Raw genomic sequence first — 12703 nt, forward strand, 5'->3', positions numbered from 1 at the left:
TAAATATTTTCGAAAAATGAGTAAAAAATCTTCCAAAAAAATCTTAAAATTATCTAAAGTGATTACATATCTATCAGTAAAACTTTTTTCTTTTTCCACCAAAAAATGTTCAAAAATTTCCCAAAAATGTTGAAAATGTGGACATAAAAATATGTTTTTTCCACATTTTCAAACTTTATAATGGATCGATTTGACCCGCAGTCTTTTTGTTTTTATTTTTGGGTCCACTTTCTGAAGAAAGAAATTGCTATCGGTATTAAGAAAGGATTTTATACTATATAAAACTGTACAATCTGAATATTTATTGCACATTTTAGACATTTTTGTTCACATAAAGTATATATTTCTTTTATAGTTGCCTTTGGTTTGATGCACCTACTTTATTTCAGATAAATTGTGAGCAATTTCGCTTTCAGTATGAGGAAATTATTGTTATTTCTTAAGAAAGGATTTTTTTTTTAAACTGCAGAAAGTAAAACGGGGGCTTGAAAACTAGTTTCATAATGAATCTGTGAAGCTTCTGTTTTACAGAAGGTGTGAATACATGTTTTTACTTGTAGTGGCAGGAGCGGTAAATATGACGAGGGGTTGTGCCAGTTTTTTCTTTTCATACACAATTAACAAACTTAAGCTGGAGCAGTGAGCTCAGTATTCTTCCACTGTGTGTTCTGTTTTTGGTAGTAAAAAGTATCAGAGGTTTGTGATCCCTCATGACTCGTCCCTCCTGATCTTTCTGCGGGACACGGTCTTGTGAAATCCTCTCTGCTCGTGAGAACCGCTCATGAATCTCAGCTGATGCCAGTAAACCACAAACTTGTTTTATTCCTGCAGAAGTCTAAGTCTGGCTTGTTTTGGAGCCACACACCTTCAACACTTGGCTTCTGTTCCCTGATCCTTAGCGACGATTGGCCGGCGGCCCGGTGGGCGGATCAGCAGAAAAAGCAAACACTGCCACAGGGTCTGCCAGTCTGTACCTGCCTGCTGACTGCTCACAGTTCACTCTAGGCTCGGGTCAGATACCCCCAAAGTCTCAGCTGCTTTCCTCCTTCACACAGCCATGGGGACCACTGCCGTTGCCATGGTGATGCTGTGCGTGATGATGGTGCACGCAGATGTGAAGCCGCAGAAAGATTTCAACCTGCAGAAGGTAAGGCGGTTTTTATCGAGCAGTCTGTTTGGTTTGTTGTGTTCAGGTGAAGGAGGTTTTGGGTTTCTGCACCCACTGCCCTCATCAGTTGTTGTTTATTAGGTGACACCATGTATGTGGGACGCCGTGTACCAGAGTGTGTGTGTGCTCAGACAAAGTTAGCAAATAGTTGTTGGTGGCCTAAAATAAAAAATCAATTCCATTGCTAGGATTAATACATTTGTGAGAGGTTGAGAGTGTGAATAGGTGGTGTAAAATGCCTCGAAAAGGAAGATTATTTGTTTGTTGTTTACTGATTCTAAGACGGGATTGTCCCATTTTTACCAGAAGGTTACTAACATGCCAATCTGATGTGATTTAAAAACAAAAAAAGTCATCTACAAGACCTAAAACGACTAAAAAAATAGGCAAAAGGTGTTATGTTGTTGTGTTTGCCCCAAAATTCATCGCCTTTCTTCTGTCTGTGTGTTTTTTAACTAAACTATGTACAGATAAGAGAAAGCAATGTGGTCCACCTCAGTATTTATGGTTGGAAAACGGATAGGAAAAGCCACACCCTTTCACTGATGTTCCAACCTGATAAACATGTAGTTTATTTTGAACTAATTCCACACAAACACGGCGTCTTGCCTCCTAAAATACTCGACAGCACACAAATATATGACTATATATAGTCCCCAAACACGATTTACTGCTGCAAATACAGCGCCTGATTCTTTTTTGAACATCAAACTTAATGGATTCAGAGGGAGCACACACATCCAACCCGTGCATGATTGATGATCTAACAAATAAATGAGAAACTACTTTTGTGTTTAGTTTGCAGGGATATGGTACCGTGTGGGCCTCGCCTACGACTCTCCAAGCTTCGTCCCCTACAGAGACAAAATAAAGGCCTCCAAGGGGATGATCACACCGCTGGCCAACGGCAACGTCAACCTCACCATGTGGGACGCAACGTGAGTCAAAATACGTGGAAATATAGAGCGCAGTGCATGTTTGAGTACAAAAGTATGTGTGCCAAGTCGAAGCAGAGAGGAAACCAGAAGAAGACAGATGAATGATCAGGTTTGGAGAAGCTCATGTTGGTTTTCTGATTCAGGCCTCTAGGTTGCATCAGTAAATTCTACCAGTACGAGAGGACCAGCGTTCCCGGACAGTTCACCTACTTCAGCACACGTGAGTTTTACCCGCTTTGATCCTGGCGTTCAATAAGTCTACAGACGTTCTCCATGACAGTATAAATATTTGATTAGTACTCGCTGAGCGCCCACAGCAGAGACTACAAATTCAGGATCTGCAACATTAGGAGCAAACAACCTCATGACAAAAGCCAAAACACCCAGACAAGAACGTGTAGCAGCATGTAGTGCTTCAGAGTGAGAAATAAAAGCAGCACAGACACATATTATTACTGTCTTGCCACCATTTAAGTAGGATATTTTTATACATTTTTGTAATGTGCTTATGGGATGCATATTTGTAATTGATTTTAACATTATTGCCATTTTTAAACATTTTTACCTGAATAACCCTCACATTTTGGGAATTTCTTTTTACAAAACTGAATAAAATTGACTGTAATTGCTCATTTGCATTGTGTGTAACAGTGTTTACAGGTTTCACATTAAAACAGTGTTATATTTATCCTGTAAAGTTCTAATACATTCCTAATATGTCTATCTTCACTACGTCATGCTTTCTGCCATTTTTATTTTCATTATTATTATTTCAATAATTTCATTACTTAATATTTCATGACTTAATGCTTTCTGTCATTTTGCACCACATATTTTATACAATGTGAATATTTACTGCACATTTTAGTTATTTTTATTCTTTTTTCTAATAGGTGACTTTGGTTAGATACACCCATTTTATTTCATATAAATTATATCTGACATTGTTTTTCACATTCTTTCTATTTTTACATGATTTATTTTTCATTTTAATATTTCCTTACTTTGCTTTATACTTCCTGTCATTTTGTTCAGCATATATTACACAATGTGAATATTTATTGCACATTTTAGATATTTTTATTCACATGCAGTATACATTTTTTATAGTTGCCTCTGGTTAGATATAATCATTTTATTTAATAGAAATTGTATTTTATTTCATTATTTTTATTATTGGTTTTGTATTTTTTAAACTATAATTTTGTGTTAAAATTTTTATTTCATATTTTTTATTTTAGTTTTTGTATTTTTAAGATATAATTTTTAATTTAATTACATATTTTTATTTATGTCTTTGTATTTTTTAAAATAGAATTTTTGTTTCAATTTTTATATATTTTTATTTTCCAGTGTCCTTACTTAATATCTTCACGGCTTAATACTTTCTGCCATTTTGCACCACATATATTGTATTTTATTTCATTGTTTTTTATTATTGTTACTATTATTAATTTTATTTTTAAACAGAACATTTCCATTGATTTATATTTTTATTTAGTATATTATGTTTATGTATTTTTAATAAGATTTTAATATTTTATTACAGGTATTACAAATTGTATGGAATATCATTATTATTATAATAGATTTCAAATATACATATTCATTATTTAATTACCTTTGCCTAAAACTTTAAATTCTGAAATCCCTCTTCTCTGCGTTTTCTCTCAGGCCACAACATGGTGAAGGACATCACTGTGGTGGACACAAACTACACTGAGTACGCCGTGGTGCTCAAACACAAGGTCTTCCACAGAGAGTACACGCAGGTGGCACTTTATGGTGAGAGACGCACACAGTAACATGTTAGCATCACGTTTAGACACGTGAGCTCCATGTTTTAGCTGCAGAGTTGTTACTGTTCACCAGAGTTCTGCGTCTTTGTGTTCTCAGGTCGCTCTCAGAGAGTCAGGAATGAGACCATTCAGAAGTTTAAAGCCTTCGCTCTGTCCCGCGGTTTCCCCAGAGAGTCTATTCTGACTCCACCTCCAGCAGGTGAAGAAGGAGAAAAACACATAGTTTGTTAAAGTTAGTATCGTAAAAGTATCAGGAGAATGAGTTATAAATGATTGTCTCCTTATTGTCTCTCCAACAGAAAACTGTCCGGCATCCACATCTGGGTAGCTCGGTGAGACAATTTATTGATATATGTGAATACCAGTGAATAGAATTGTATATATGTGTGTGTATGAATGACTTCTACCCAACAAACCTTCAGTTCAGATTCATTTCTCCTTCTAGGTTCCCTGATGTTCTGCTTCTGCGCCGTGAAGCAAAAATTTTCCTCTGTGCAAACACAGTTCTGACTGCAGACATCTTTAGTAGCAAAATATTACTGATGGAATTTATCTATCAACCTCTTTAACTTTTGTGTTTCATTATTTTCATAGTTCTTCTATTCTGACATAAATAAACAACAATCCTCTAAGTTTTATTTATGCATTTGACTCTTTAAATCATCAGTTTTCTTAAAATACATTAGAACTAATAAAGCTTCTTTATTCTGAGATTTAACAGACACACATTTATCACACGAACCGTTTAAATGCACACTATGTATGTTAAGTAATTCCAATTATACGACGTGCTTTTTCTCAAGGAGGCCTTTCTACATAGTGAGTATTTTTACTTTTGGTATTTTATATGTTTTAATGCTAAGTCATTCATGCTTTTACTTAAAGTATTCTTACAATGTGCATTTTTCTTACTTAAATATCTGAATTTTTCTCCCGCTTCCACATCTACCTGAACATGATCATCTTTGCCGTTTCACAGTTGAGTTCAATAAACCAGGGTGGAATGTAACAGCGTACATTACTCAAGTACACACGTTTTCATGTGCTCAGTATTTCAGTGTTAAGCCTCTCTCTGCTTGTAAGTCACTAACTTTTGGAGGGAAATATTTCCTTTTTTATTCCTTTATCGAGGTTTTCTGCATGCATTTTGGGTGTGTTGTGTTAAGGACACACAAATGAAAGTTTTGGTTATTACACACTCCCTCACACACACAGACAATAACCATAAGGGGGAAAATGAAAAACACTGTATTCAATGTGTAAAAAGCAACTTTGTGCAAAAAATGTAAATGTAAAATGCATCTAAAATTTTCAGTGACAGAAATATTGCACAAATATTGACCAAATTGTCAAAAATGAATATTGTTTAAGAAGGTTGTACCTCATATTTTACTTGATTATACTGATTTTACAGCTTTATTTATGAGTGACACTGCAAATTTATATTAAGATGTGTATGTATTATGACACATGGAAGATATTTATGGATTAAAATATCCATCCATGCATAAAGAAATTAAAATGAGCACAAACTACAACCCTAAAATGATCACAACACAACAACTATAATCCAGTAATATAACATGATTCTACTTTATATCCGTTTGCACTTTCCCTAAGGAGGATTTTAAATGAAGGACTTACTTTTACTTGAGATGAGGATGTTTTTACTTCTTCCACCACTAAAGACCGGATGAAGTGTTCGAGTGTTCTTCTCACCTACAGTTTGGACTGCAACTGTCACAGACTACAAACGGTGTAAAGGTCAATGAAAGGAAGTTCTGTGTGTTGATTAAATCTGACACCAGATGGCAGCTGTTGCTCTACATGTAACTTTATGTAGAAACTATCATGCACATATCAGGAAGCCTTGAGATGTCAGATTAAAGCAGCTATGAGCAGAACGATCATTCTGACTGTGTTGAAACAATCCTCTGGTGGAGCAGTGCAGTCTTTCCCCCACTAATTATCAGCTGTTAAATGCTAACTTGTATTGATTGGTTGCTTGTTTTAACTTCTGAAGTCCAGCAACACACAACAACATGTGCACAAACACAGGGACAAGATAAAGACACAATCAGAACTTAACTCTTTTGCTATTTCTTGCTGTGGGAGGGGATTTAGAAAAAGTCTAAAGGGTGTAATTTTAACCCAGAAAGGCAGGCAGAGAACAGCGGGACTGTTGGCAGAGGATAAAGTCTCTCAGAAACAGGGTGGAAATAGGTTTTAGGATGCAGACAGCAGTGAGTTTGGTGTTTCTGCTGATCCTGGGCTCCGTCTGGACCCTCCAGGCGCCCGCCGTGCTGCCAGAAAGTCAGGAAAACTTTGATTTGGAAAAGGTGAGTGGCTGAAATACAGGATTTGCTATGATATATTGTCAAAGTACGGTCTCAGCAGCTCCTCTCTGACCTTTTCTGACTACCTGCTGCTGTGAAAATTGTCACTAATGCTGATATTTTAAACAAAATATGGTTTTACTACAGGTTTGGTGATTGCTACTGGTTACTACACCCTGTCACTGCTTCAGTCTACAGTAAATCTGCCTGTTTTTCTTGCAGTTCATGGGAAGCTGGTATGAGCTGGCCGTGATCTCTAACTGCCCTCACTACATGCAACACAAGAGAGAAAACCCCATCGTTGTTTCACAATGACAGCAACTACCTTCAGGTCAGACCTGCATGTAGCTGGATACCAGGTTTAACCCTCGTGTTGTCCTGCCGGTCAAATTGACCCATTTTAAAGTTTGAAAATGTGGAGAAAAAAATATTGTCACAGTGAAACTTCTGATGTCCACATTTTCAACATTCTTGGGAAATTTTTGAACATTTTTTTGTGAAAAAAAAAAGTTTCTTTAAGAACTTTCACAAAAAAAATCAACCAAAATCCAGCAAATTTCATTGTATTTTAGTTGATTTATTTGTGAATGTTCTTAAAGAAAACATTAGATGTTTTACTGATATATATATATATATATATATGTGTATATATATATATATATATATATATATATATATATATATATATGTAATTACTTTAGATACTTTTAGGATTTTTTTGGAAGATTTTTCTCATTTTTTAAAAATATTTACAGGAATTTTCTTTCCAAATTTGGGATCGGGGTTAAATTAAACTTTCAAGGAATTATTGGAATTTTGTGAAGGTTTTGCAAATTTTCAGAAATTTGGGGATTTTTTTTTGCTGAATTTTGGATTTTTTTCAGACAACGAAACAATATTTTTGGTGCCTGTAAATGAAGACAGCAGGAGGGTTAAAATATTATGTCCTTGTCTGTTTCCTTGTCTGAAAAAATACAAAAATTCAGAAAAAAATTCCTAAAATTTCTGAAAATTTGCAAAACCTTCAGGATGAAAATTCCAATATTTCCTTAAAAGTTTCCTTAAAAACTTACATTTCAAAAAAATCTCCCAAATGTGGCAATGAAATTCTTGTAAATATTTTCAAAAAATTGGTAAAAATCTTCCAAAAGAATCCTAAAAATAGATAAAGTTATTACATATATATCAGAAATTTGCAGGATTTTGGTTGCTTTTTTTTGTGAATGTTGTCAAGAAACATTTTGAACATTTCTTTTTTTCCACCAAAAAATGTTTCAAAATTTCCCAAAAATGTTGAAAATGTGGACATCAGAAGTTTCACTGTGAAAATATTTTTTTTCCCAAATTTTCAAACTTAAAAACGGGTCAATTTTGAACAGCACGAAGGTTAAAGTGTGTTACACTCCATTTAACCTCCGCTCTGTCTGTGTTTAGGAATGATTCCTGGAAGGAGACATCCACAGTTTACAATCTGACCGACACTCCAGGACGATTCTTCCACCATTTTGCAAGTATGTTTCTCTGCATCCCTTCCTTTTTGATGTCTTCTACACCACATTAAAAACTTTCAGTGATGTTAACCTGGAAATTCCGTGTTTGCAGGGTTTGCGGCCGACGTTGATTCCTTCATGGTTCATACTAACTATGATGAGTTTGCTGTGATGCTTCAGCTGAGCACACAGAAACCTTCAGAAACCAAAACCACCATAATCAAACTTTACAGTAAGAAGCCAATATTTAAATGATCAATGCCACCTTCAGTGTGTGAACTGAATTTAAACAATGGGGTTGCAGTTCTTGAAAGCTAAAGTTTGAAACATTTCTGCATAAAAACGTCTAAAATAGGGCTGGGACTTTAACACATTAATTTTGATTAATTATTCACAGAAAAAAATAATGTGTTAAAAAAAAGTCACACATTTAACACCTTTCTAAGTTCCCTAATTTGTGGCACACCAATGAACACTGATGAACACTCCAGCCCAGTATGGAATCACAGGAGTGTCTAATACAAGATAAATCTGTTTTTTTTTTTTAAAAAAAAGGAAATTAATGTGTAAATATCAAGAGGAATAAATAATTGACATTCACCTTGGACAGAAAGCCCCGCCCACGGTCATTTGATTGACAGCTCAGTCCATCAAGTAAAAGCAAAGGAAAAATGGAAAAACAAAAGGGAAAAGCAAAGACAAAATTGACCTTTATATTTCCATATTTTTAATTAATGTATATATTCTGTGATGGTGTTGTATGGGCATCTGACTATTGTTTACGTGGATTTCACTGTGAACCTATTCCATATTTGTATTATTATATCACTTCATATTTCTAACAAAAATCCATACTGTGAGACAAACATACAAGACTCTGCACCTGACTGAAATCTCATTTAAAATAATGACATCTTCATACAGAATTCAGCCCTTCATTTGCAATATAACAGTGATTCTTTAAAATCCTTGTTGATTAAAAGTATGTAAAAAGAAAACGTTGTTCCTCCAACACCAAACTGCTTTTCACATTTGCTAAATTTATCTCTGTCATTCCTTTATTCAACACAGGTGGAGCAGTCTGAGTTGTAATTAAAAATGAAAGAAATTCTCTCTTTTCAGGTCGAATCACAGACATAAGTCCTGCTGCACTCGATCTTTTTCAAGCTCTGGTCAGACAACATGGGAAGAGTAATGATGCTGTCATCAGGAATCAGTTCAAAGGTACAAACACCCACTGACTGAGGACTATGATACTACTAGTGTGACGACCCTTCACCTGGACACCAGGTGTGTCTGTTCCAGTCCTCACCTGATTGAGCCACACACACGATCACGTGGCTCAGCTGCACTTCATCTCGCCCACTTTCATTCAAATGGGCTCTCTGACAGGAGCAGCTGCCGTGTGGAGCTCCAGCAGCATGTTTCTGGGTTTTGGTTTTGGTTTTTAATGCCCATTTGGTTGTTTTTGCATGGCAATAAACCTTTTTTTAGTCACCACACCATTGCTGTCTCTTGGTTTTGTTGCGACTTCTGGGAGTCAAGTTCTTACAAATGGGGGATCGTCCAAACAGTCCAAACACCAGTAGCTTTTCTGGGTTAGTAGTGTTGAGGGTGTAGACTGGGTTTGTGAATGAAGACAGGTGCTGTAATGGTTATCTTTATTTCTGTAGCTCTTTCAAGTTCTGTAGTCTCGATCTTTAATTCTCTCCAGCTTCTTGTTGCCATAACCACTTCGGAAACTGATCAACTCACTCCCCAGAAAACTCACTCCCCATATGCTTAGGTTACTTACCTATAACTAGCTGAAATCCATGGATGATATCCTTTTACACTGAAAGCTGAAATACCCTAACCCTAACCCTAACCCTAACCCTAACCGCGGAGTGAGTTAACCAGGGAGTGAGTTGACCAGGTACCACCACTTCATAAACGAGGGAAGAGATATCGTTTTAAATCTTTTATTAAACCATATCATCTCAAGAACGAATATAATGATGACGATGATAACAATGGAAAAAATACCGTATTGCTCCGCTCTTACTCATTTACTGCAACAACAGCGCAAAAACTTCCGACACATTCTTCTTCGTGGCTGCATTTACAAGCCTACGGAAGCCTAACAGGATAATAATTAAGCCGAACAATTTAACCATTTCACTTTACAAAATTCTGCATTTCAACGCCACAGATGATCGTTTCTTAAATTATAAGACTGCAAAATGGCGCTTATAGGTGCTGTCCAGTGTCTGGAGTGACGCTGTGTTATGGAGGTCTGCACATTCTGGGTGTTGGGGGACAACGCGTGTGGTGAATGTTTTCTGGCGTTAAGAAGCAGCTATTGGTAAGTTAAAGTAATTTTGTATATTGACTCAGAGGAAAAGTTTGTCGCCAGGCTGTGATGCTGGTGGTTGTATTTCTGAGTTGTGTTGCTTCTGTAACTGTACAGTGCTGGCAGGTCGCTGTGATTTCGTCCCTGTTAGGCTTCAGAGCGAACTCCCTTGGAGTCCGTTGCGGGATCTGTAGTGTGGTGTGAAAGTGGTTGGAGCAGTTGTCTCGGGAGCACGTCCGAGGCTGCAGGTGGAGTTGCTGATTCTCGGTTGCTTCACCGGGCCTGCGGGAGTTAGTGCGTAAACACCCGCCACAAGTAACACCTGAAGACAAGGGGGGACTCCAGGTAGATTCTGTTTGAGGCAGTTAGAGGGATGAAGCCACAGTGACAAGTCTGCTGTTTTAGCTGCAGAGGTTTAACTATTAGAGAGCAGGGGCCTGTTTCACGAAGCAGGTTCAAGAAACTCTGAGTTTCTTCCGCAACTCTGAGTTGATCTACTCTGAGATAGAAAACTCTGAGTTTTCGGTTTCACAACGGCAGGTTTGAGTTGGTTTAATTAACTTGAAGTAATTTGACCCGGAGTCAAGTGCGTGCACCGCAGCTCTGAAAAGACAGCATCAATGGACCCCCAATTCGACAAGTCACCATGGAAACAGGGAAGCGAAAGGCTGCGTTTTTAAACTGGAAATTATTAATGTGCTCATATGGCGAGTTTGAACACGTTTTTAGAAAGAAGTGCAACACCGCTGCAGCTGCAAAAGAGAGGGAGACGGCGTGGAGAACACTGCTGCCCGGATCAATGCATAAGTTTAAATGTAGTCCTTTGTAATCGTAATAATATTACAGGGAATAACTGTCTGAATGACAGCCTAGTAAGTTATTTCATTTAGGTGAAATCTTGCGGGGGAGAAGCGCACAGGGCAGCGGCTTAAGATGAAATATAAAAACATTGTTCAAACAGGTCAGAACTCGGCATTATCTCATGGAGGTACTTCATGTTGATCATGTTTTACATTGTAAAGTAGCCTAAATATTCAGTGGCTGTTTGACTGTGCAGTTGTTTTATCCACACATAGCCTAAATGTCTGCATCCATATCATGTTCTGTTAAAAAATAATTAAGCCTATTTAAACTAACATAGACTTCTGCTCAGCCAACAGAAAGAAAGCAGATGCCTGTAAAACAGGTGGAATTATGAGGGGCCGTACAAGACTTAATTCATTCTCGTCCTCTCACACACATATATTTTCTCTCATACTCACATACATTCTCCTTTCACATACATACATTCTCCTTTCACACACATATATTTTCACTCTTTTACACGCATACATTCTCCTCTCACACACATACATTCTCCTTTCACACACATATATTTTCACTCTCTTACACGCATACATTCTCCTCTCACACACATACATTCTCCTTTCACACACATATATTTTCCTTGCACACACATACATTCTTCTTTCACATACATATATTTTAATATTCACGCACACACACATTCTGCTTTCACATACATACATTTTCACTCATGCACACACATACATTCTCCTCTCACATGCATATATTGTCACACTTGCACGTACATACATTCTCCTTTCACATTCATACATTCTCCTAAATAAATAGACATATATGTATATGCACAAAGAAAATATATGCATGAAAGAGAAGAATGTATGTATGTAAGAGGAGAATGTAGGTGTGTGAGAGGAGAATGTATGTATGTGCGAGAGAGAATAGTGGAAAAGGAAGTAAGTATAGTGGAAAAGGAAGTCCATCGTTTTTTGCGCTGTGATTGGCTGAAAAGCTCAAGTGGGCGGTGATGTTCAGGTAACGGTTACCATGGCAGGTGGAGAGGAGTCCCGAGCGCTTCAGCAAGCCATTGGGGTTTTAAGAAACATTTTGTCATGGTTGATGCTACAGGTACGGATCCGTACCTGTAGCATCTGTACTAGAGGTACGGACCCGTTAAGGTCACTGAAGAGCTGGCGCCGGTTAACTACTATTTGCTGCACATTACAGGCAGTTTATATGAATGACTTTGACGGCGAACATTGTATAATTTAACCAAAAATACACCGTCTCCTCTCACACTTTAGACATTGCAGTTTTTTCGCTTTTAGACGCCGTGTCACAGGCCCTCTCAGGGGTCACCCTGAGGAGATGTAGGCTCTGGAACCGGGCTTTCAGCAGGCCTATGGTCATCTCCACCCAGGCTCTGGTCCTGCAGTGAGTCCGGTTGAAGTTCTGTTGGGGGCCTGGTTCAGGGTCAGGGTATGAGGTCATCAGCCTGGGTTGGCATGGTAACCCCTGTCACCCAGCAGAAAGCCATCAAACTCTCCTGTAATGTATAGTGGATACATCAGAGTATATTAAAGGACAGAGACAAGAGAATTCTATTGTGAAAATCTTTAGGCTGCTGACCATGCTGCAGTCTGTTGCTCAGGTTAGACTCTCCATAAATCCTGGAGTCATGAACAGACCCAGACCATGTGGCCTCCACATTAGAAATGATGTATACAGCATCACATATGATCTGGACAGTGCAGAGAATGACAGATGTTGAACTATGATGCAGTCTTTAACATTTAGAAACAGTAGTCAGTCTACCTGTAGCCTACCTGCACATTT

At 37.5% G+C, this 12703-nt stretch overlaps 1 protein-coding gene and 1 long non-coding RNA gene across 2 annotated transcripts; both read left to right on the forward strand.

The window, feature by feature from the left end:
* The first annotated feature begins 957 nt into the window (after positions 1-957).
* On the forward strand, positions 958-4543 carry ptgdsa (prostaglandin D2 synthase a). The gene is made up of 7 exons (XM_022198203.2): positions 958-1147; positions 1967-2106; positions 2250-2326; positions 3781-3891; positions 4003-4104; positions 4205-4237; positions 4351-4543. Exons 1-6 carry the CDS (start codon positions 1058-1060, stop codon positions 4231-4233), a joined length of 549 nt encoding a protein of 182 aa, XP_022053895.1. The 5' UTR covers positions 958-1057; the 3' UTR covers positions 4234-4237; positions 4351-4543.
* A 1707-nt stretch (positions 4544-6250) lies between these two features.
* On the forward strand, positions 6251-9233 carry LOC110953957 (uncharacterized). Its single transcript, XR_007937503.1, has 3 exons — positions 6251-6572; positions 7676-7752; positions 8854-9233. It is a non-coding gene; the product is annotated as an uncharacterized LOC110953957 (long non-coding RNA).
* Positions 9234-12703: the final 3470 nt, after the last annotated feature.

The sequence above is a fragment of the Acanthochromis polyacanthus genome, chromosome 18 (genome assembly GCF_021347895.1).
Source record: "Acanthochromis polyacanthus isolate Apoly-LR-REF ecotype Palm Island chromosome 18, KAUST_Apoly_ChrSc, whole genome shotgun sequence".
Classification (NCBI taxonomy): Eukaryota; Metazoa; Chordata; class Actinopteri; family Pomacentridae; genus Acanthochromis; species Acanthochromis polyacanthus.